We start from the raw sequence: 26,306 nt of genomic DNA on the forward strand, positions 1-26,306 counted from the left end.
TCAACGGATTGGGCGTGGCCACAACAAGAGTTATTACATTTTAGCTCTTGACGCAGCAGCTTCTCCTAGAGCTGCATTTTAATAAATATGCAATATAAGAAAGAGAATGCAAAAAAGATAAGAAGCAGAGGCAAGTATAAGTCTAAATATAAGTAAAGCGAATAACAAAAAAAAAAGGAAAAAGAAAAAAGCTCAACAACTCAAGCACAGTCAACGACAAAGCCACCAAGCGTAAGTAAAAGAGTGTGCGAGACACAGAGAGCGTGAGCGTGAGCGTTAGAGCGGGAGGCGAGAAGTGGAATCCGTTAGGGCCTTGCCAGCTGCGTCTAAGTTGCAGCCAATGCCAAAAGTGATGGCGTTAATTACGCTGCCTCAACGCAGCGCAATAGAAAACGTGATGGCAACGCTATTATGGATAAATGGCATGCAATGAGTGGGAGGCGACAGCAGAGAGTAACAGAGAGTGTGAAAGTGAGAGAGATGATGTCGGTGTGAGAGGACGTGTTGGTTAGTCTGGCAGCGTTCTTTCATCTTGCAAGGCAAACCAAAGGCACATCGTGTGCAGTTGCCACATTTTTAATTAGCGCGCTTAAAAGCGCATTGACTATGCTAAAGGCTGTCAGCATGCCACACTCTATATGTGTGTGTGTGTGTGCGGGTGTGTGTGTCTGTGTCAAGGTGTATTTTAACTACAAACTAACCAAACCACAACAGTTTCAAAGGCGAAAGTACAGACTCATTCAGTTGGCTGTTAATTGAAATCAAATATAGGCGTCTTTAAGGCTACGTATATGTGATTTTAAGATGTGTTGAGTAAGGATTTACATATGTAAATGTAAAATAAACAAATACAGGGCTGTGTGAATAATAGTTTGATAAGAGGATTTCTTATATCTTAGCAAGCTGGAAGCCTAACTATTTGAATAACGTTAACAGATAGTAACTATAAATAAGTTTAATTATTTTTTAGTAATTCGAGCAGAAATAGCGAGCTGACTAAATGGTTTACCTACTGGTTAAAAATATGTTTGAGTTACTTTATAATGTAAACATTAACTATATATACTATAAACATTATATTTATTCCATTAGTAGTTAAATTTGTATATACCCAAATGCTAAGCATAGATAAAACGTGTTAAACAAAAAGAGGTGAATTCTTAAGTATTTATTGAAAGCTTTTATTATGCCATCCACAAAAGCATGATACCATTGCCCAACAATACTTTGGCCTTTGGCATTTTCACAGCTTTGCCATACTTTTCCTAATGATTATTATTTTTGGTTACAGGGTGTAGAAGAACACGCTTGCATTTGCTCGCCCACGTATGTGTGTGTGTGTGTGGGGGGGTGGGTGGTTGAGTGCGGTTGGCGAGGTGGGCGAGGCACACGGCTTGCCATAAGTCGGCTGCGTAATCCCCACGGCGTTGACTTTTAGAAAAGCCAAACCAAATTGTTCGGTTCACCTCATCCAAGGCAACCCAAAAACAGGTAGCCAGCCAGCCACCCAAGCACCCCGTTACCCACATGCATCCGACGTTCGCTAAAAGCCAAATGTAACATTTATGGCTATGCTTCAAAATGGGCAGCCCACGAGGGGCAAAGCGTAGAGCAAGCGGGATGGAGGCAGGGTAGGGTGTGTGCGAGGGGGCGTGGACAGCACGTTGATTGCTGCGGACACCGCTTATTGCATGCTTCCGGGCGCCGAGCCAAAGCCACAGCAATAAGCGTATGCGAGAGAGAGAGAGAGAGAGGCGAGAGGCGAGAGGCTAGGCGGGTGGGTAGGAGCAGCATTTGGTAGCAGGTAGCACTTGGGGGCCAGGCCAGGTGAATTGGCTGTAACGTTACTTGGGCCATGCAGAAACCAATTAGTCAGCTACGGCTGCTTAAGAGACGCAGTCGACGCAGCCAACGCAGCGACAAGCAACTGACTTGGGATAGCAAAAACAAAGCTCTTGAATTGAAGGCCCAGCAGGAGGAAAAATGTGTGCTAAGCATGTTTATTGTTTTTCACTTTTCATGCACTTCATTGAACTTGGTCTGCCGGCTCCGGCCGACGTCGGCATCGACTTCAGCGTGTGCGGCGCACTGATAGCTCTCTGATAGCCCGACCAGCAGCAGATGCTGTGAGGGAAGCAAGTCGATTTCAACTGAACTGTAGATAATCCCCTGACAACAGCAGTTAACAGGCAACGATTACTTGGCAACAAGTCAATTACGGACTCGCCGAGTCGACTCGAATCCTGTGCCTGGCTGCAGCGATAAGCGTCTAACACTAACACAACTCGGCCGGCTAACACAATAAATTCCTTGGCCCGCTGCAGAGATCCCCAGTTTAATGCGCTAACTAATTGGGCAAGGGGCATGTTGCTCTAGTTGGAGCTGTAGCTGTTGCTGTTGTTGTTGCTTGTGCTTCTATCGAAGCTGAAGCTGAAGCTGAATGCGGGTTACGGATTCCTTGCTCAACGCACCAACCTGCGCTGGCGACCTGACTTCAGCCCTCTGCCCTCTTATCGCCAGCTGGCAATCGCTTGTAATCTCCTGCTCCTGCTCACTCACAAACTACTAGTTGCCCACTCTCTGTGTCTCTCTATAGAGCATGATAACTTTCTCATGCGGCTTGCAACACACAAAGAACAACGGACAGCGGACAGTGGGCAGCGGGCAGTGGACTCTAGGCTATAGACGCATCTAGCCTAATCCGCTTAAGGCTCCTTCTATACGCTGGCCTTTCATTCATGTGCGAATCTGTTTGCCAGAGTTTGCAGTTATTAATTGAATATTCATATACCTTGAGCTTAATGAGTTCTATCCATAAATATGTATATGTAATTACCCCTACAGGCGGAACGTGGCTGGAAAATATCTAGATGAATATAAATATTTAAGTTAAGCAAATCCGTTTCCATCTATTATTATCTATATAAAAACTTTTGACATATTTACTTAAATTGGGCACTTTTCTTTTAATTTTTGTTATATTTATTAATACTAAAATTTTTTTACAAATTTCAATACTTCTTTTAAGCATTTAATAATATTTTTGGAAATGTTTTCAGATTTAATCGGAATTATTTTATATTTCGGTAGTTATTAGCTGCGTTATAGTAGAGCTATAGCTGTTTTGGTATATAAATATACCTATACATAGTTATATGATCTATTGATTATTCGATTAGAAGCTCTAGGGAGTAATAAAGGAATGTATTTATTCCTTAGAGATCTAAGTATTTAATGTCTTCAATGAATTTAAACTCTAGGCAATAATTATCAACTTTAGAAGTTTTTCTATTAGAAAAGTCCTAGCTATTGACTTCTTAGACTCTATTAACGCAATACAAAATTATAGAGTATTTAAGTTTTGGCTAGTCAGCAACGAATGGTTGGAAACTCGTTCAAATTACATTTCGGCGATTTTTACAACATTTTTATTGGCTGTCGAATGGCAAATGGCAAATGGCGATTGTCTGCGGTCTGGATCTGAGTTTTGGTCAAGATTTGGCTGGCTTTGCGATTTCAGTTATGCGGTCTCCAGAATTCAATTAAAAGACAACATAACATTTCTCTTGTTAGTTGAGTGGAATGGGTGCAAAAACTTGGCACACACTTGGACATTCACTTGGATGCTGAAAGTTAGTTGGCCGGACTGAGCCAGGCGAGATAAGGATGAAGCCAAGGATAAGGGTGAAACGAGTTTAGTCTAAAAAACCAAAAAAAAAAAAAAAAAGGGAGAAAAAAAACTTTTAAGCACGTGCTGCAAATTTGGCTGGCAAATGCTCAGCTACGAATCATTCAGGCGGCAACAACAAACAGACAGAAAAACAATGCGGCAAATGGAAAGAGAGCTGACACACGCTCTCTGTGAGTGTGTGTGAGAGAGAGATAGATAAAGAGAGAGGGAGAGCAGAGTTTGGGTCTATAGCTCATACGCTTGGCTGCATTTGCATATTTTGTTGCGAATTGTTGCTCGACTGGCTGCTAATAGGAAAATGCGACACAGACAACGAGCAGACATTGCCAAAGCGAGACAGAGACAGAGAGAGAGAGAAAGGGAGCGAGCTGGTGTTGGCACGAGTTGTTTTTGCATGTCTAATACGCTTTGAACTCGCAGGCGCTGCTAGGAAATATGTATGTCAAATGCTTAATCAGCCGCACACACTCAAACACACACACACACACACACACACACACTGCATACGCTCGCAACTGTGCGAGGCAAACAAAGCAAACGAGTGAACGAGCGATGCATAAATATTTCAATAGCATACTTTTCGGCTACGTGCACAGAGCGCACTTGCCACCGCTCCCTCCGCCCGGCGTTGCACGGCTCTGCCTTTCTTTCTTTTTTGTGCATCGAAATACTCTGCTGCATTTTTATTTAATGTAAATAATTGAAACAATTTTGCAGGACACATAGGCCGTTTTATTGGACTTGAAATGCAAAATCTGTCGGCAAGCCGAGTTGGCTCCATAACAGAGCAGTTGAGTGCATGAGTGCATCGCTTAGTCTCAGATATATCTATTAACTGGGTGTCTGCAAGGAATTTAAGATATCTATATACATATATGAGCTTAGCTAACCAAGCGAATGTGATTTGAAAAGCTAAAGTCTTAAGCTGAAACAATTCCTAGACCATTTCATTTATTGTGTGCATTCATTCACTTTGAACTTTCATTGTTCTATTTTAATTTTAAATGGAGTTTAGCATTTCAATATTTCATCTATTTTACTACCCAACTCTTCTTTCCGATTCAAACTTTGCTCGTTGGCGTCTTTGGAGAGTGCAAATGAGCTGCTAGATAAACGATTAGCTCGCAGTTCGATTTTGGTGCCATTCCTAATCGAGATAAAAGTTTTACAGCAATTCAGTCAGATAATCAAAACTAATTACAAGTAGATGTTTATATTGACTTTCTTTCTCATTCCTAGCTTACATTAATAATATGTATGTATGTATATAATATGTGAGAGCTTACATATAATTTGCATTGGCCACTGACTTTTTCTACGTTTCTCTGTTTTATAATTTGAGCTAGTCTATCAAAAGTTTCTTTTCCTCCTTACTTCCGTTAGTCAATCGTTTACGTTGCTCTCAACTCTAACAAGCTAATGTTAAATGTTGTCCTTTGTCCTGCGATTTTCTTAGTTTTAATAGAAGTTTCTCGCTGATATAATTAGTTTAAGCTTATCATAAGATTCTCTCTTAAGTAATAGAAGCATATCATACTAAAGTTTCTCTCTTTTGTGCCAGATTATCATAAGTTTCTCTCTGCTGTAACTAGTTTGACATAAGTTTCTTCCTTCTGTGATTTGCTTATGTTTCTTACAACTTCCTCTCGGATATAATTTGCTCGTGCTTATCATGAGATTCTTTCTTTCGTAGTAGAAACATGTCTTTCGGAACTTTCTCTCTTCTCTCATCCACGCCTACTTATTGTACATTTCCCCTACTTTATCATATGAATTTTTTGTACATTTTTTCTTGATGCTCCTCTCCCTCTATACAACTAAATTTAACTTGATGTCTTACGAAATGTTTTCAAATTTAAATGACATATATATATACATATACATATATATGTATATATATATATTTTTTTTGCTAATTGCTATCTTAACGAATTGTATCTGCTTCTCACAAGTTTCTCTCCTCTGCTCTTGGCAATTAAGTCGCCTGTGGGCGTATTTCAAAGTAGGTTACTTATACATTAAAAATAGCTAGCATGAATTGAAATTTTTCTTTGCGCATTTGCATATGTTTATATACAGCAAGTACATATATATGTATATACTCGCTATGTATAAATATGTCATTTATGTATGTATTTGCTCTTATATATTGTGTTGATGTGCGTTCTCGAAACAACTTTTGCTTGTCTCAAAGTATTTCAAACTCATTTAGCTGGCAAGTCGCGTGGGTCGCCATTGTTGTTGTTGTTGTTGTTGTTGTTGCTGCTGATACTGGCTGGCGTGGCGTGGCTTTTGCTGTAATTTCGTTGTCATTAAGTTGGCATTATAACAAAATGCCTTTTCAATCACTTTTGACTAAATGCAATGGCTGCTGCTGCTGCTGCTGCCGCCGCTTCGAGTTGCCACTGCCACCCAGCAAAATCCGAGCCCCAAGTTTCGGCAATTTTTCGACTGGGATAAGTAAACACAATAATGTGGGAGGAGGCAGCAAACCACAAAGTAAAAATACTACAACAAGCGACACAATGAAGCTCGAATACACTAGGGAATCGCCAAAAATAGAACTTCAAAGAGTTTTGTGAGATCTCTGCACTTTATGGGCATTCTGAGTGGAGCAGACGGAGAGCTTAGAGAAAAATCAAATTTATAATATTTAAGAGTAAGTAGTAACTACATAGTAATAGAGTATTGGAAAGAAAGAGATTAGCTGATGATAATAGTAGTTATATTGTATTTAATAACTATATGAGCAAGATGAGATTATATATGACAACATACAGAATCCTATTGTATAGTAGCTAAATGATATAGTAGTATATGTACATATGGAGTGGAGATATAAAAAGAAACACAACAAAGGATCTTTATAATATAATAGAAGTAGTGGATAAGCAAATAATTGTAATATGGGAGTATAGCCATAGCAGAAGTGTTAGTCATATAAGAAATGAATAGTAGTTTTAGTATAAGGGATCATATGACACTTATATGATGGTGGAGAAATAAAAAATATATGTGAACTATTCGGTTAGAATATTATAGAACCATATGAAGGAGTTGTATAATATAATGGCTAGATATATGATAGAGAAGTACTAATAGTTAACCAAAAAGAAAAACAGTATTATTATATTATTGCATTGATAGCCCTTTTCCATAAGAAGAGCATATCATTATAAATAGATTGGGCGAAGGGACAAACTTTGATTTGCCTAAAGTCTATTGAAAACCTAAGTTGGTCAATATTCATATACGAATTTTTATATTTGAATTAGTCAGTCTGTAATTCTTTTAAAAAAGAAAATATATGTGGAGCTTTCTTAAAAGTAAAATATAGAATGTTCGTCATATCATACAAGAACCATAAATTAATTTAATAGACGAGCTGTACTATGCATTAAAACTTACTTCATTCTGTGAATATTTTCAGCTAATATTGATAAGGATTTTTTATATTCAACAAAATATTACACACTTTAAATTTATATTTTCACTGGAAATCTTTTAAGTGCACTTAAATCGATCAGAGATTAAAATTACAGCCGTCACACCGCCACATACTTCATAAAAAAGTCATTATACTCTCCTTAAGGATGTTAAAAATTTAAGAAAAAACGTGAAGCATGGGCCAGGAGTCTCCCTTTGTCCTGGGTGAAGCGAAAATGGAACGCAGTAAATTTCAAGCATTTCGTCAATGTCACTGCGGCTGGCGTAGACCAAGGATCGAGCGAGCCGTGGCAACGCTGGGTGGAGGATATGCCGTCTGCCCACGCATATCCTTTTGTATTTAAAATGTTTGCCTTGCCTGATGAACAGAGCGAAACTTTCCGCTCTTCCGCTACGTGGCTGTTGTTGTTGTTGCGGCTTTTCTTTTCTTTTTTTCTTTTTTTTTGTGATTTTTTTTATGCGCTTCGCACAACAATTTCATTATCTACGTGGCAAGGACTTTGTCAGCGAGAACTTCAGTGAATGAAGGAGCGATAGGCCAATTGTCTACGGCTGCTGCGAGCTGCCAGTTGGCAAATTCTTTATGGTTAAACTTTTGCATGGCATGTATGGAGGGGGCGTGGCAAGTTTTTGGGCAATGCAACAGCAGCAGGGAAGAAGAAGGAAGGGGGGAAGGTGTGAGTGTGTGTGTGGCAAGTACTCGAAATAGGATACACGCGCTGCAACAACAATACCAAAGGACAGCAGCTGAAAAACCGCCAGCGGCGCATTTGCATAGGCTTAATTTAAATTCCCTTAATCAGAAGCATATCAAACAACAACAGCAACAACAGTCGCAGCAGCAGCAGCAACAGCAACGGCCAAAAAGGACAATGAGCGACAGGACCCTTTTGGCATGCAGAACTAAGCGGCCAAAGCAAAGCCCAAAACAAAACGAGAAAGAACACCGACAAGAAAAAAAGAAACACACAAAAAAACAAAAACAAAAACAAAAAAGGTTCGCTTAACTTTGGCAAATAACTGCAGGCGTTGTAAATCTGCGCAAAAGGACATATCGTCATCAAGCATAACAAAAGCAAAGGCAGCAGGCACAACAACAACAACAACAACAACAGCAGCAACAACAACAAACATCACATGGGTCTCTCGCCAGTTTCAAAAAATAACAGAATCAAAAGGATTTTGCGTATAAGTTGCAAATTAAGTTGCCTTCACCAAAAACCCAGTCGCTAAAGACGCTAACACCCCAGTTAAAGGACTTGGCATCTGCTTATGATATTCTCCTTTTTGGCCATTTGACGACAACAACAACAACAACAACAACAACAACAGCGGCTAGCTGAAGCCAAAGAGCGAATCGTTCAGGGCAGGCAGTATAAAACATTTCATTTATATCATGCGTAAACTATGAATAACGGTAATAGTTATTGTCGTTTTTTTTATCTAGATTATATCTTTTATGTGCATGTGCATGTGTATGTGTGTGTGTGTGTGTATATGTGCGGGTATATAAAAAGCCCAAGTTTACATAGGAAAAGAGTAAAGTACTTTGCGCGTGTGTTTATGAAAGCGTTTTGATTGTATTTGAACCGCAGTTTATTTAACTTTTTTTATTTATTTGACGTGAATTGTGTTGTATAAGAATTTCTAGTAATTTTTATTAAATTTGCCTTTGGTTTTTACTGCTAGCACATGAGAATTTTGAGTGAGCAAATATTTAAGAGACTTACTACTCTTATAAGAATCAGATAAGCTTGGTTATTGAAATGCATTTCAGTAGTTAACATAACTATGGTAACTTACATAAGGTTAACAGTACTATGTTAGCTCACTGCCCACTAGCATTTTTCACTCTGCTGCTTATTTCAGTTAACTTCTCTCTCTGCTCTCTCTTAGATATCTTCGCAGTCCTACGCTCTAATTGCTTAGTCAATACATTTAAAATTAAAATCACATATCATGTGGATCCTCCACTCAGCAGACATCAGCTAGACTAAAGCATTCAACTTGATTTTGATTTGGTTTGTTTACTTTTTCATATTATGATGTAATTTCTTTACTTATTTTTCCCTATTTTTGGCTTTGCTATTCGCTTGTGTGGGTGTGTGTGTGTGTGTGTAAGGAAATTGCCGGGGGCTTGCCCAGCTTTAGGTTTATCTAACAGCTAGCATCAACGGCCGTTAGCCTGCGCCCGAAAAATCCCTTAATTGAGTGCACACACACACACACACACACACACACACACACATAGCCATTTGCACACACTCACACATACAAATGCAGCACTAGGGTGCGCATCAGGTCCTTGGGACGGCAATGTCTGAAGCTGGCTCGGCGCCTTTTTATGCGCTTTTAGCGCCATTATCCTTTTACGATTATCGACGCTAAAGCGAATTGACTGTTTGACGTTCAATTGAAATTTTGCATTAAAGCTCAATGGCTTAACCCCTTCAAATTATGCAATAACGTTCCAGCAGCCGAGTGACGCAGCCTCCCAGCTGGAGTTGAGCGCGTGTTGAATTTGCTTGGGATAAATCCTAATAATTTCTTTGTTTGCTTAAATATTTATATAATACATATTTTTTATTTACGAGAAATATTTTGTATATTATTAAAAACTATATTAAAAAAATAAATAATTAAAATATACAAAAAATGTTCAATAATTTTATTAAATATTACTTAATTTGAAAAAAGAAAAAAAAAAAAAAAAAAATATATATTTTTCACTTTTAGTATAATAATATTTCTTAAAAATTATTTTAAATAAAAATATTTATTTTTATTACTTTCCTTTATACAGTTTGGTCGACAAAGAAACTTTTAATTTCGCATTTTCAAATATATTGTTTAAGGCCGTGCGTGATTCGTGTCACGCGTCCAGCTCTATGCTGCAGCTGCGTCCATTAAGGCTCAACTCAAGCGTGCAGCTTAAACTCGAAATGGCAACGACGACGACGACTACGACGTAGAAGAAGAAGAAGATGGGGGCAGGCAAAGAGGAGCAGCGGACTCACTCGTTGCTTGGCGGGAGGCGGACTAGTGTGCCACAGACTGTGGCAACGAACGGCGGCCAATTAGTGAGCATTGCTCATACGCCACGTTTGTCATGGCAGCATGCTAGCAGGCTCTCTCTCTCTCTCTCTCACTCTGTCGCTCGCCCGCTCTCAGTGCTCGCCTAGCGGAAACGGAAGTTGTAAGGGGATTTTCAATTTGCAATTGAACTGATTTTTGGCTTGCTTCGACGTTTTTTCTCTCTCTCTCTCTGTCTCACTCTCTTCATCTTCTTCAGCTCTCTGCTGCGCTCATTTTATGGCTGACTTGGTTACTTGGCTGCGGTGCCGAGCGTCGAATGCGGAAATGTAATCATCGCAATGCCTGCCACGCCTAACCGCCCAGCGCCCCATACCCACGCCTCCATCCAGCACAGAGGGCGCTTATCGGCAAAGTCAAACGTGCAAGCACACACACACACCCATACACACACCCACATGCAGTTGCATATGTGTGAGCGCACACACATACATACACATATACATACACATATACATATATATATACTTACATTTAATTTTCACTAATTGAATCGAAATCGATCTCTCTTTGCAATTTTTGTGTGCTGACTTTTTGGGTGACTGACAGAGGGCGGCAGTGGAGGGTAGGCGTGGCGTGGCGTGGCGCGCATAGCTGCCATCGTTCGCTCTTGCAGCGCATTAATAAACTTTTCGTATAAATCAACGAATTTTGTCGACATTTGGATGCCGTTGCGCAAATTATCGAGCATTTCCAGCAAAAACGCCAAACAGGAACATGGCAAACGGGTAAAAGGATTAACTCTGATTCCGACTCTGAGGCTGACTTTTATGCGCCAGAAAGAAGAAGAAAGCAGAAAAGCGAGAGAAAAAACAACAAATACAGGAAGCAAAAAGCCAAAGTGTGGTTTAAGCTGAAATTAGCTAAAGTGGAGTTTGGCGAATGTTTTGCGGCGCGCCAAGTGAAAATTGTATAAACCGTTAGCTCTCTGGATGTTAAGTGTACTCTATAAATACTAAAAATATAAATATATTTAAAAAGAAATATGAAAAAAATAAACTTGGTGTAGGTGAAGTTATGTGAATATTATATCGTATATTATTCATATATTACAAATTGTAATATAATATTTGCAATAAAAGATATAATATAATAATATAATATAATGTTTCCTCTTAGTTAATCACATACGAAATTCATTTTTCAATTTAATTCATAAAATACATACATAATAAATTCCATTGCCTTAAAAGAATTCCTTCCTCTATTCATGTTATTCAATTTTGGGAATTAACACTAGTCGAGCGACGCCACATTGGACTCCAAATCTTGCAAAGTCTTGATGGTGTTCTCATAGATCTTCTCCATCTGCTGCTCGACAGCTTGCTGGCCTTCCTTGGGATCTATGAACTTCATGGTGCCCAGCTCGTAGAGCAAGTCGCTGCACTGCTCCCGTATGTGACCCCAGGTGACATGTTTCTCTTGTCCGGCCGTATTCTTGACCACCTGGATGGCCTGATGGTAGAAGGTGATCATATTCTTGAGCATGCCCACCGTCTTGTAGAAGGGGCAGTAGCAGTCGTACGGGCTGTACGAGTTCTGCTGCAGGAAGTCGTCCTTCAGCATCTTGGCCACCTCCAGCGTTATCTTGTCGGACTCGTTCAGCGATGTTTTGCCCACCAGCTGCACGATTTCGGACAGGTCGTCCTCCTCCTGCAGTATTTGCTTGGCCGTGTCGCGCAATTCCACAAACTCCGGACTCTGCTCCTCATAGTAGTGGTCGAGCGCTCGCGTGTACTTCGAATACGACTGCAGCCAATTGACGGAGGGGAAGTGCTTGCGCTGGGCCAGCTTCTTGTCGAGGCCCCAGAACACCTGCACAATGCTCAATGTTGCCGAGGTAACGGGATCGGAGAAGTCACCACCAGGAGGGGAGACAGCGCCCACTATGGACACGGAACCCTCACGCTCCGGACTGCCCAGGCACGTGGCGCGGCCCGCTCGCTCGTAGAAGGAGGCCAAACGTGCGCCCAAATAGGCGGGGTAGCCCGCATCGGCAGGCATCTCAGCCAGGCGACCAGAGATCTCACGCAGCGCCTCGGCCCAACGGGAGGTGGAGTCGGCCATCATGGCCACATTGTAGCCCATGTCACGGAAGTACTCGGATATAGTGATGCCAGTGTAAATGGACGCTTCGCGGGCGGCCACGGGCATGTTGGAGGTGTTGGCCACCAGGGCTGTGCGCTTCATTATGGATTCGTTGACACCATTCACTTCGATCTTGAGCTCGGGAAAGTCTCGCAGCACCTCGGACATTTCATTGCCGCGCTCGCCGCAGCCAACATAGATGATGACATCGGAGTTGGAGTACTTGGACAGAGCCTGTCATTGAATGCTGTGTGAGGGCAATGATTCCATTGGCTGGATAATCTCTGCACCTACCTGTGAGATGACAGTCTTGCCGCAGCCAAAGGCGCCCGGTATGGCTGTGGTGCCGCCCTGGACGCAGGGGAAGAAGGCGTCGAGGACACGCTGGCCAGTCAGCAGGGGATGGTTGCCCGGCAGCTTCTCGATGACCGGCCGACTGTTGCGCACTGGCCACACCTGGAGCATCGAGTGCTCGGTCTTCTGGCCATCGAACTCCGTCTCGATGACCGTCTCCTCGATATTATAGTTGCCAGCGGGAGCGATGTAGGTGACATTGCCCAGTTGGCGTGGTGAGATCATCAAGCGGTGCTCCACCATGCTGTTCTCCTGGACGGTGCCGTAGATGTCGCCGCTAACGATCGGCTCGCCAATGCGTATATTGCTCGACGGAATGAACTCGAATTCAGCGGAGCGCGAGAGGCAGTTGACATCGACCCCTTTTGGCACATAAATGGATTGCATCAGCTCGCTGATGTCGCGCAGCGGCCGCTGAATGCCATCGAATATCGCGCCCATTATGCCGGGGCCCAGCTCGACAGAGAGCGGCTTGCCGGTCTGATAGACGGGATCGCCGACGCTGACGCCCGAGGTATCCTCGTACACCTGTATGGTGGCCATGTCGCCCTCCAGTCGAATGATCTCGCCCACCAGGCGATAGTGGCCCACGCGGACCAGCTCGTACATGGCCGAGCCGGCCATCTGCTCGGCGTTGACCACCGGGCCGGAGACCCCGAATACGCGTCCCTTTTTTGTGGCATGCTCATCATGCTTAGTCGCGGGTGTAGCATCATCGTCATCAGAGTCTGCCGTGTGATACGACTTGAGCTCTTGCTCTGATAAGTCCTTTTCGACTGGCAAAATCGGCGAAGAATTCCTTTCACTGATGAACGAGGTATTTGTCGCCTCCTCTAGTGTCTTAACAATGGGAAATATCTTTTTACACTGACATTTACGAGCATGCATTTTGGTAGAGTATTCAGAAATCGACTGACCAAACGAAAACGAACTGAGAATTTTACGCAAAAGACTGAAATTACAGGAATTTATACTATTTCTGCATGTAATTGATTAGGGAAGGAATAAATGCTCAACAATTTTCAAATTGAATTGAACACAACAAAAATATTTGACTGCTGGGTTGAATTACTAAAAAATAAATAAAATTGAAATTGAAATTGATTGCATCATTTTGCTTAACTTGAAACGCTCTGTCTGTTCTACTCTTTCTTTCATCATATTTTCTCTGCCTTGCAATTCTCTCTAATTCAAGCATAATTTCAAAAAGCAATTATAATAATAATCGAATTTGGTTTGGTTTATTTGTATCTGTACAACGAAACATGGATCAGGTCAAAATTTGCATCAAGTTACGAACTGTACGAACTATTTGCCTTGTCAATAAGATAAATTTTCTTTTATTTTTATATTTTTGATCCTGAATAAATAAATAATAAATATGTAAAAAGAATTTACCGATTGTAAAAATAAATTGATTTGAATTTGTATATTATTTCTACATTGAATATTGTTTGCTGGGTTTCTTAGATCTCAGTAAATAAATTTGTATATATTTAATACTCGTATGCCGAAATTAGATCCATCAAATGCCTCCATTTAGAATCATTTACTACTTAACCGTATACAAAACTTTGAATATGCTCAATAAACCTAATTTAGGTCTACCAATATCGAAGTCGAGGAGGCCTACAAAATCATAAAGAAATTGGAAACAAATATCTCCTATTTGTTATTTTGTTATTGTTATTGTTTCTATATTGTTAAGATACCCCATTTTAATGGCATGCAAGAAAATTCAAGCACAAATTTGGATTAAGTTTATGATTAGTCTACAAGCCCTAATCAGTTACAAGCCTTCGCCTAAAACCTATATACCCCACATAAATGTCTAAAGGGTATAATATGCTGCTTAATTTAAGCTGAGCCTTATTTAGCTAATACTCAATATTAACTATTCACTGAGTGCCACACACACAGTTGCTTTGGTCGACATCGTTACGCAATCAGCGCGTCGAGCGAGAGTGAGAGAAAGCAACAGCCGAACAGACAGATTAAGAGCGAGAGAGCGAGAGAGAAAGAGAGAGAGAGATAGGTCTGCTTTCAATTACATTAAATGTATTTGTTGTTTGCACTTTATTCGTACATTTAATATTTCATACTTTTAATATTTACATAAGTTTAACAAACAAACAAAGAGAAAACATGACTTTTTCACAAATAAACAAAAGAATTTCCATTCATTAAACAATAATACTATGCATGCATTTGTATCTGCGTGTGTGTGTGCGCGTATGTGTGTGTGTATGGACTTGTGTGTATGCGTGTTTACGTGTATTGGTAATGGAAGTACATAGAAGGACGTTAGTTTGTTGTTGTTGTTGCTGGGGGCCGAGAGTCGGGGTAAGAAGAAGCAACCGCAGGCCGGAATGTTTTCATCTCGCTGGCTATATTTGTTTTGTTGTTGTTCTTGGTTTTTTTTTTTTTTAACAAAAAGGAATGTTAACAATAGTTTTTTTTTTTTGTTTTTTGGACGCTTGGAATCTTTTGTTGTTGCACGGAATAGTTGTTTTTTGACGGTACTTCGGTACGGACTGTACGCAAATTGTTTTTTAAAAGTTAACTACATAACAATATTAGATTAGATTTGTAAAGGTATGGACAACACGCTTTAATCCTCCAGATTCCTGAAGGCTTGCTGCAAGTCCTCATGCAGCTGATCGAAGTCAGCCTTGATCTTGGCCTCACCATCCTTGACGGGATCCTGCAAAGCAAACAATTGATTCGCATATTAGTTTAGAGTCGAACAAGTGGAGCTCTAATCGTACGTACCTTGAATTTCATCGATGACAATTGGTACATAATGTTGCCCATAGCCTCGCGAATGACGTTCCAGGTGATCTTGTTCTCAGACTGGGCTGTCGACTCCACAGAGTGACGAGCCATATCGTAGAAGTCGATGATGTTCTTCAGCATGCCAACGGTCTTGTAGAAGGGGCAGAAGCGATCGTACGACGAGTAGGAGTTCTGTTGCAAGAAATCGTCCTTCAGCAGCTTGGCCACTTCCAGGGTGATCTTGTCGGTCTCGGCCAGCGATGCTTTGCCGACCAGCTGCACGATTTCAGAGAGATCTTCTTCCTCCTGCAGAATCTCCTTGACCTTGGTACGCAGTGGCACAAACTCGGGGAAGTTCTTGTCATAGAAGTCATCCAGAGCACGCATGTACTTGGAGTACGAAATGAGCCAGTTGATGGAGGGGAAATGTTTGCGCTGGGCCAGCTTCTTGTCGAGACCCCAGAACACCTGTACGATACCCAGAGTGGCGGAGGTAACGGGATCGGAGAAATCACCACCAGGTGGCGAGACGGCGCCGACAATGGACACGGAACCCTCACGCTCGGGATTACCCAAGCACTTGACACGACCGGCACGCTCGTAGAAGGAGGCGAGACGGGCACCCAAATAGGCGGGGTAGCCGGAATCGGCAGGCATTTCAGCCAGACGACCAGAGATCTCACGCAGAGCCTCGGCCCAACGAGAGGTGGAGTCAGCCATCATGGACACGTTGTAACCCATATCACGGAAGTATTCGGATAGAGTGATGCCAGTATAGATGGAAGCTTCACGAGCAGCGACAGGCATGTTGGAGGTGTTGGCCACAAGAGCGGTACGCTTCATGATAGACTCGGTGACGCCGTCGATTTCAACAGACAGCTCGGGGAAATCACGCAATACCTCAGACATTTCGTTACCACGCTCACCGCAACCGACGTAGATGATGACATCGGAGTTGGAGTACTTGGACAGAGCCTGTAAAGTGTATAAGAGTGCGTGAGTAATGATTACAAGAGTTTGGCAATGTTTGCATTTACCTGTGAGATCACAGTCTTGCCGCAACCGAAAGCACCGGGAATGGCTGTGGTGCCGCCTTGGACGCAGGGGAAGAGCGAGTCGAGCACACGCTGGCCGGTCAACAGGGGATGGTTGGCGGGCAGCTTCTCGGTGACGGGACGGGGCTGACGCACGGGCCACACTTGCAACATAGTGTGCTTGGTGATCTCACCATCGAATTCGGTTTCCAGAACAACATCATCGACTTTGTAGTTGCCGGATGGGGCAATGTAGCGGACGGTACCCTTGGCGCGTGGGTTGACAATCATCTTATGCTTGACCAGTGTGTTCTCGTGAACCAGACCATAAAGATCACCTCCGGTGATGTGGGAGCCGACCTTCACGTTCAAGGGGTTGAATTCCCAGCTAGCCACGCGGGACAAGCTAGGCACGTTCACACCCTTGGGGATATAGATGGATTCGGTGAGCTCGTTGATGTCCTTCAATGGACGCTGGATACCGTCAAAAATGCTGCCCATAATACCGGGACCCAATTCAACGGAAAGGGGTTTGCCAGTGCGGAGCACGGGATCACCGACTGTGACGCCCGATGTTTCTTCGTACACCTGAATGGTGGCCATGTCACCCTCCAGACGAATGATCTCACCCACCAGCTCATAGTAGCCTACACGCACCAGCTCGTACATAGCAGAGCCAGACATGCACTCCGCCGTGACGACTGAAGGCCGGAGAAGAAAATTGTTTTAAAATTATTTTATTTTATTTATTTATTTTTTAATTTTCATTGCAATACTTACCAGGTCCAGAGACAGCGAATACGCGTCCATATTTGGACTCTTGCTCCTCGTCATCGAAACGCTTCAAGTTGGACATTTTGGTTTATTTTCGACTCTACAACTGAAACGGAAAAAAATATAAAAAATGAAAAAAAAATTACTATTATTTTTCTGCATAAGATATAAGATAAGGTGAATTGAAAATTTTCTTATCGCTGTCAGCTGACATATAGAGCGCATGTGAGGCGCACAACCATTAACATGCATAATGCCAACTTAAAAATAAATCATTAAATATCTCACATTTATGTTTTAAAGGGATTATTCGAGTAAAAAATAGTTATCTTTTTTTAAAGGTCTTTTAAGTATAACTTTTAGTAATGAAAAAAATGCCCAATGAATAAAAGTTCGCAGAGCTTTCGTTTCACGTGACAAAGCTTTGCAGCAGTTCGAAAAACGACTTCCACGATATTGATAACTTTTTAACTTTCGAACAGCGCGAGTAACTGCTGAGACGACAAACCAATTAAGAGTTAATTCGAAAAATGAACAACACAGCTGTGGCTGTATTTCTCAGCTGCGATTACGATATACGAGAAAAGTAAAACTGTATGCGGGTCAGATGTGTTATCTAGCAGTTAGAGTTAGAGTTAGAGTTACACTGAGAGAGGGAGAGAGAGCGGAAGAGAGCGAGCGCTCGCGCTCGCACCGCCGACTCTCTCATTCGAGTTCGAATTTTTGACAATTGCCTTTTGACGTTGATCACAAGACTACTGTCATGCTGTCAGCTGACAGCACAACTGGAAAAATGCAGACCGAGCTCTACAAGTGCGCTACAGTCGAGCCACCATATTGAATTTTGCCGTCTGCTTTTATTCGTTTTCTTTTTATGGGAGTTGCGTGCGTTCTTTGCGAAGAAGCGAAGCAACGCCGCGGCTGCAGCACAACTCCACTTGGAAGCCGCTTAGATCACAAGACCACCGGGGCCGTTCTAGCACGGGTGTAAGGTCAGCTGACTTGACAAATATTTTTCCATTCCGCAAATAGAAATATTTTGCATTCAATTATCTTGTGCGCACTTTGGGTGTTGCATTGTTTTCTATGCAGTTTTGTTTTGAGTGTTTTTTGATTGGGTTGCATGGCTGTATTTATTATCTAATACGCATGCTAATTGCATTGGCTATCTCAATTTTTTATCACTTTTTTTTACCGCCTCCAATCATTAATTGAGTTAAATGTTATTGTACAGCCTTATTTCATTGATTTAATAATTGCTCAAAAATACTGAACTGAATTTAAATTAGTTTTTTTTGTTTTCTTTTTTTCTCTCAATTTTTTTTTTTTTACTTGTTTGCTTTGTGCTTACTTTTCTGTATCGACGTTCAACTTGCGAACGTTGCTGCTTCACTCCAACAGAACTAAAACCGACTGAGCAGCTGCGCCAGCAAAGTTGTCGCTCGAAGTTCGAAAAGTTCCAATGTGTCGTTTGGAAGTCGATCCAATGATCAAGCACACGCGCTTGAGCTTTCGCTGAAAGCTTTCAAGCGTTGGCAGCTTTGCGAGCGAGTTGTGAGCTGCTGCTATCGATATTGTATGGGGAGAGCTTTTGGAACGATCTTCAGCGCTGGTTTGGCAGAGTAAGAGTTGCCAGACAACGAGGCGGCGTTGCCATGCTGCTTGATATGGTTTAATGAGAGAGGGAGAGAGTCAGAGAGAGAGAAATGACACACATGCGGAGATAATGAATAAAGTACTTATTGGTAAAATTATGTACATATGCATACATATAATAACAAATTTTAATTAACAAATATTTATAATACAAAATTTAAAGAAATGAAATAAACCAATAAAATGAAATAAAAACCATAATAAAAGAAAAAAATAAATTCAATAAATAGTAATATATTTAAACATACCGAGTACTAAATATATGATTATTATTATACTTTTAGGTAAATACATATTTTTTCATATTATATTTTTTGTAATTTTTTTTTATATTTTAGATAAGTTTATAAAATACATGCCAATTTAATTTTCGAGCTTCTTTAAAACAAATTTTATATAACAAATTTATATTTAATTTTGTCATACATTAAAACTAGTCAACAAATTTTCTTTTATATAGAACAATAATAAAGAAATTGAAAATATTTTTAAATTTTATATGGTGCAGAGTATCTCAAAGTCAAATACGCTTCAATTTTTATTTTCTTTCCGTTTTCTTTTGAATTTGTTGTTAGTTTTTTATCTAACTGCGGCTGGCGCGATAGCAAAAACTTTGATTAAAAATCGCATTGCAAAAAGATATGTACGTATATACATTCATGTATATGTACGGCTATTGTGCAACAATGTTGTTATTCTTTTTGCCGTTTTATTATTGTTTTTGTTATATGCTTTTCGTTTGTTATAGTTTTGGCTCTTTTTGTTTGCGTGCAACCAATCAGCAGCAGCTGCAAGGGGCAACAAAAACAACAACGCAACACAGCACAAACCTGCATTCTAATTGGAAGCTGGGGCCGAGCCGGGGCCAAGAGATTGATTTTTGCTGGAAAAGAAAAAAAAACCAAAAGAGAAGAGGATATAAAAAAAAAAGCAAATTGCTGATTGCGGTGGGCGATGAGCTAAGGGCGGTAGGTGTGCCAAGGGGATCCCAGTAACCCACAACAGCAACTACAACAGTAAACCATTGCTTACAAAGTAGTCAACAGACAGATTCTTAGAGCGTGATTGTGGGTTCGGGCTCGGCGCTTGCATAACTTATAAATCGATGACGTTCGCATGCAGCTATACGTATGTATGTGTATATAGCATTCATATATATATAGATAGATAGTGGATAGATAGATAGATAGAGCTGGCTGCTCAGTCGAGGCATTTGCATAATAAGGCAAGCTGAAAAGTTGGCTGCACTTGGCTGCCCCAGCACTGAGTTCCTGTCTCCCTCTCTCTGTCTCTCTCTCTCTCTCTCTCTCTCTCTCTCTCTCTCTCTCTCTCTATCTGTCTCGCTCACTCTGTATGAGTGCGCTGCGCCAATGAACACCAAGCACTTGTCCACATCCTTGTCCGCTCTCTGCTCATCCTGACTTGAGTGTCGGATTCTGTGTCAAAACGGCGCAGAGAAATTTTCTAGAGTGGCAACTGTTGGTAAAAGTTTCGAGTGTTCGAGTGCTGCAACTGACAGATAGACAAACAGACATTGCCCAGATATATGTACATACATACATACATATATATGGGGCCGACATATCAGGTATCTATGCATCTGCTCTGTCAAGTCCTCACTGTCCTTGGACGTTAAGTGTGACTTCAACTTCAACTTCTGCTGCTGCTTCTACGTCTTCTTCTATTTACTGCTCTATTTTAAGTAGAGATTATAAACAGCATAGCAAGTTTTTTATGCATGAAGTATAAAACTCTCATATTTATTTAATATATTTAGTTTTTGGGTAGTAGAACATTTTCAAACTGCTCTCATGGATCTCAAATTGCGCTAAATGTTATGAATTCTAAACTCTACTTCATAAATTCTAATTTATATATTCCCCCACAAAATGTTCTTTGGCCTCTGCAGCAGGATAGAATCGCCATTGAAACTCAAAATAATATTCAAAATATTAAAAACTTATATTCTGTTGGTAATTCAATTGAATATATTAAAATATTTAACATTTATTTTAGCAGTTTTTTATTTAACATTTATTTGCACAGCTTAAATAAATATTAGAGAAAGAAATGTATATTTTATGTATACAAGTATTTTAATTAACTTCTGCATTCTATTATGTTTTATTTAAATTGCGAAATTTGCACATAAATTTAAAGACATTTGAAATTAAATTAATTCACTCACATTTTATCAAGCTCTTGCATATGCTTATGAGGCGGAGTGCTTATGTGCGCTCATCTAGTTAAGAATTTTGGTATATGCACATGCATATGTATGTTCATACGTCACTCGTAGCACCCTCTCGTGCCCAGAGTTATGTCAGTGCCATATCTTGTGCTGTCCATAACTGAATACATTAAGTCATAACTTTGGGTGTGCGGGGTGCGGGGTGCGGGGTGCGGGGTGCGGTCACTCGTTCATTCAGTTTACGCAGCGAGTGCTTCGCGAGGGCAAGCGTCAATAAATTCATTTTGGATATGTGTGCACAGATGCTGGAAATTTGGGCAGGGCGGGTATGAGCGGGTGAATGGGGAGGGGGGGATTTGTACTCTGTCTGGGCTAATCTTGTTGCGCATTGCCATAATTTTCAATTTACATGCGCCGAGCGGTGCCCCGAGGAGCAGCGGTAGCGGCAGCGGCAGCACTGTCTCTGTGCTCCTTGCACGGATATTGGGGCGTTATATTGGTCACAATAAATTAACTGCAATGGGCCAGTTCTCTCTCTCTCCCTCTCTCTCTCCCTCTCTCTGTGTCTCTCTGTGTGTGTCCATTGGCAGTCATTCGGCTGATTATAGCACAACAGGACTTCAGCTTAACCTCCGCCTCCCTTTGTTGGCCACACATTGCAGTTGCATTAGCTTGTTATTGCTGGCCCGTTGGGGGGCTGATGCAGCAGCAGCAGCAGCAGCAGGTCGCCTGCCTAAGTGCAATATTTACATTTGCGCTATCATTGGCCATTGTATATATGTATGTGTGTGTGTATGTGTCCTGTGTGTGCGTCCACTATGCTAATCATTGACACATTCATTGATTCATTGAGGCGAGCGTATTGGCATATTTACGACCCCTCGACAATTTCCTATCACGTTTCCTGCCATTTGCCGCACAAGCTTGAAGCATTCATTATGCCAGCTAATTGCAAAAAATGCTTCACATATTCAAAATTCAACTTTTGTGCAGAGAAGTGGCTGTGCCTTTTATGCTGGCAATCTACTAAAATGCACACACATAAATGGGCTTAAGCCTGGCCAAATGCTCTCAAGCCACAGCAAACAACAAACAACAACGAGCAACAGCAACAGCAACAGACAACAGCATCAGCATCAGCATCAACTGAAGCTGCAGCAACTTTTGCTACTGAAAACAATAAACTTTTTCACACACACACACACACATTTATATATATTTATATATGTATACTCTCTCACACACGCACAGTGGATTAAACTAATTTGCAAGAACATTGAAAATCCTTTAAAACTGCTGCAGCAACAGCAAAGCCACAACAGGGTACAGTTCACCGCCGGCAGAGCCGACCCTGTCCAGAGAGCAGGGTAATGAAGTAAAGCCCCCTGGACTAACAGCAGGCTCCAGCTGCATGGCCAGACACCTGCCAAAATGAACTATTTTCTATTCTCTACTCTCTATTTTTTCTGCTGTCTCTTTGCTGGAACTAGCTTTGAGACTAGTTCATTTATTTATTTTTATTTTCTTTTTAGAAAAAAAAAAAAACTGAATAAAATTAAAGTTTAGTTAGCAACCAATTAGAAGAAAATAAATTAAATTAGTGTTTTTTTTTTACACATAAAATTTTACTAATGTGTATAAAGCTAATAGCAATTAACTATTAATTTGTGCATACCATATTTTATACAAGCTTAATTTGATTAAATTTTAGTTATTATATTTATTAATTTTTAGCTGAAATATTTTATGTTTAATCAAATTTCAGTTACAAAATTATTTCGTTTCACATTTTATTATTCTGTTTTACAAAATTTGCATGATTTGTAATATTTTGATAATATAATAAAATAAATATTATTATTTATAAATAATATTATTTTTTATTTAAGCATAAATTGTCTTAAAATTTATACAGTAGAGAAAACTATTACAGAAATAAAATAAAAATTCGATGATAAATCAGATTTTTAATTATAAAAGTTACAGTAAATTCTATATATTTAAAATTTTTTAAGCTTCTATTTAAATTATAATCATAATTAGTTTTTTTTTTTTTTGAGCTATGTTTTAGTAGTTAAAGACAATATTATTTAAGTACATATTATTATTTTATAGAATAATATATTTTTATACCCTGAAGCCATTCTTTATTCTAGGAATTCGTTGTTGTGATACATATATTATTTATTTTATTTGTTTAACATATTTCTTTATTATTAAATTATTGATATATAATAATCTGTATTAGTTTATTATATATATTAGCTTTATATTCGGCTTGTGATTGACTAATTTGATTGGTTTCAGCAATTTGCCACTAGTTCCATCTGGTTCCAGAACGCAGTCTCAGCACAATAGCATTTAGGGGGCGGGTTATCAAATTATATGGTCGTGTGTGTTAGAGTGTGCGTGCGTGTGTGTGTGTGAATATGTGTGTGCAGGAACTGCTGCTGCATCTGTATTGCGCATTTCAACTTAACTGAATTATTAGCCCAGCTATATGAATTATGATCTCTTAATGCTGATACCAGGCCACCAGGCAAACTCCATGCCAAGGCACGACTCCTGCTGCTGCTGCTGTTGCTTTTGCTGCTGCTGCACTTAGCCATCACCTTTGTCTCTACGTCGTCGTTGCTTCCCCGGCTGCCCCCCAAGCACTTTCGTTAATGCATTTGCCCACTGGCCATGTGGGATTGTTCCCTGTTGTTGTTGTTGTTGTTGTTATTGTTGTTGTTGTCGAGGCAATTCCAAAACACTAACAAAAACAACCACAGCCAGAGAGAAGTTGCGAAGGGCTGTTGACTGCTCACCTGGGCTGGCACACACACACAGACACACACACACACACACACAGACACACAAATACATACATACATATGCCGTTGCCAGTTGCACGCTGAACAAAAACACTTTTCAATGCCTGACTGCAAGTTTTTGGGTCTGAAACTGAAGTTGAATCTGTTAGCTGCTGTTGCTGCTGCTGCTGCTGCTGCTGCTGCTGCTGCTGCTGCTGCTAGGTGATGGCCGTTGTCTGCTGCTGTATGCTTTTGTTATATTCATGTCCTTGTTATTGCTTTTGTTTTGGGGCAGAGGCGGCAGCATCAGCAGCAGCAGCAGCAGCAGCCACCGCAAATCCCGGCAGATTGCAACGCTGCTCAGCCGGCAATAATACAAAAGAGAAGCTTTTAGGCTGGGCAGAGCTCGTCGCCTTGATTCCTGATTGAGAAACTGTCCGCCCGTCCGTGTGTCTCTGTGTCGCATGGACAAGGATGATTTATGACGCAGCTCGAAGGATTAGCATATGAAACCAAACAAAGATGTTTGTCCTTTCAACCTGCTGTCCGGCTGTCCGGCTGTCCAGCTGCCCGCTGTTTGCCTGCCCAAGCTAGCGAGCGAGCGAACGAGCTTTGAGCAATGGGTAAAATCGAACCGGAAATGGCTTAAGCAAACACACACACACACACACGCACGCACGCAGGCATATGCGCCTGGTATACGAGTATACGAGTGTGCGTTAAGCGATTTACGGACCAGGCCCAAGGACGATGCGAGGCGAGCAACAAAGGACGAGCCGAGGCAAGGCAAGCGAGCGAGCTGCAACATGCGTAATTAACCTTTGACACGGCCCACTATGCGTGTGTATGTCTGTGTGTGTGTGTGCCTTAGCACACATTCATATTTCATTTGTCTGCCCAGCCCCTTTAGCAATTAGGACAATGCAGGTGGCAACGGCAACGGCTAGGCGACTGAGCGAGGAGGCCGCTGGAAGCGGGCCTCAGCGGCAAAGGCCGCCAATTGAGCTCTGAACTTTTGAATATGGCTTTGCTTGAGTTTTTGCCCAGCTTAGTTGAGAGGTTACAGCGGCACAGAGAATGGATAAGAAGAGATGGAAGCTGATTTAACTAAGGTCTACTGGAAGAGAGTCATAAATATAAATATTCGCACTTTATTGTTCATGAATTAATTAATTTATATATTTATTTATTTATTTTTTTTTTTAATAATATTTTATTTACTTATATAATTATGTACGTATTATTATTTTTATTGATCTATTTATTAACTTATTTAGTTATTTATATTTTTATTGATATATATATATATATTAATTTATTTTGTTATTTATTTTTTATATATCATTATTGATTAATAATATTTAATATAATTAATTTATTTTTTTATTTATTTATTTATAAATATTTTTTATTTCTTTATTTATTTACATTGTTATTTTAAATAAATTAAATTTTTTTTATTTCTTCTTTATTTGTATTTATTAATATATATTTATATATTTATATATATATTTTATTTATTTTATTTATTTTTTATTTTATATATATTTTATTTATATATATTTATATTTATCCTTTTTTACATATTTACACAAGATTTGAGGTTTAATATAATAATATTTATTTATTTTCCGTATATTCTTTAAGTACAGTCAACAAGTTACTCTTAGGACCTAAGCGCATTTCGAATAAAATTAAAATAAGAAATGAAGGGAAGTCATGATAACATAAATATTCATTTCTTTATTTATTTACATTGTTATTTTAAATAAATTAAATTTTTTTTATTTCTTCTTTATTTGTATTTATTAATATATATTTATATATTTATATATATATTTTATTTATTTTATTTATTTTTTATTTTATATATATTTTATTTATATATATTTATATTTATCCTTTTTTACATATTTACACAAGATTTGAGGTTTAATATAATAATATTTATTTATTTTCCGTATATTCTTTAAGTACAGTCAACAAGTTACTCTTAGGACCTAAGCGCATTTCGAATAAAATTAAAATAAGAAATGAAGGGAAGTCATGATAACATATTTATAAAATAATAAATTAAATATTTATTTACTTGCACGACACTCTTAAATCGAGCAAAAACTAAAGTGTTTGGGGGCATTAAGTGTCCTTGCATTGCATTTATATATTTATATATATTATATACATTTTAAATTTAAATATATTTGTACGCTATTTCTACTCTCGGATTTATCCATCTCCGACCAGTCGATCTTTTGGTCATTTGTTGAAATGCCTTTGCAATGAGCGTGCGTAACGAAAGTCGCTTGTTTTCTGGCCAAAACAAAAAGTGGCAAGAGTAAACCGCAAGAAGTTGGCCATTTGTTGTGCAAGGGTGTTTTTGTGCTGCTGCTGCTGCTGCTTTGGAAACA

The 26,306-nt window shown here is 39.9% G+C and overlaps 2 protein-coding genes and 1 long non-coding RNA gene across 3 annotated transcripts; 1 reads left to right on the top strand and 2 right to left on the bottom strand.

The window, feature by feature from the left end:
* Positions 1-1,237: 1,237 nt before the first annotated feature.
* Positions 1,238-10,249, top strand: LOC115563506 (uncharacterized). Its single transcript, XR_003980388.2, has 3 exons — positions 1,238-1,334; positions 1,386-1,491; positions 9,994-10,249. It is a non-coding gene; the product is annotated as an uncharacterized LOC115563506 (long non-coding RNA).
* A 1,172-nt stretch (positions 10,250-11,421) lies between these two features.
* Positions 11,422-13,748, bottom strand: LOC115563512 (V-type proton ATPase catalytic subunit A). The gene is made up of 2 exons (XM_030386594.2): positions 12,614-13,748; positions 11,422-12,553 (listed from the first exon to the last, which is right to left on the bottom strand). The coding sequence occupies exons 1-2, from the start codon at positions 13,559-13,561 to the stop codon at positions 11,468-11,470; spliced, it is 2,034 nt and encodes a 677-aa protein (XP_030242454.1). The 5' UTR covers positions 13,562-13,748; the 3' UTR covers positions 11,422-11,467.
* A 972-nt stretch (positions 13,749-14,720) lies between these two features.
* Vha68-2 (Vacuolar H[+] ATPase 68 kDa subunit 2) lies at positions 14,721-18,767 on the bottom strand. Its single transcript, XM_030386573.2, has 5 exons — positions 18,608-18,767; positions 17,263-17,362; positions 16,486-17,183; positions 15,446-16,423; positions 14,721-15,377 (listed from the first exon to the last, which is right to left on the bottom strand). Exons 2-5 carry the CDS (start codon positions 17,336-17,338, stop codon positions 15,285-15,287), a joined length of 1,845 nt encoding a protein of 614 aa, XP_030242433.1. The 5' UTR covers positions 17,339-17,362; positions 18,608-18,767; the 3' UTR covers positions 14,721-15,284.
* Between the last annotated feature and the right edge of the window lie 7,539 nt (positions 18,768-26,306).

Source organism: Drosophila navojoa, chromosome 3 (assembly GCF_054131105.1).
Source record: "Drosophila navojoa isolate 15081-1374.11 chromosome 3, UAZ_NAV_1.0, whole genome shotgun sequence".
Taxonomy (NCBI): Eukaryota; Metazoa; Arthropoda; class Insecta; order Diptera; family Drosophilidae; genus Drosophila; species Drosophila navojoa.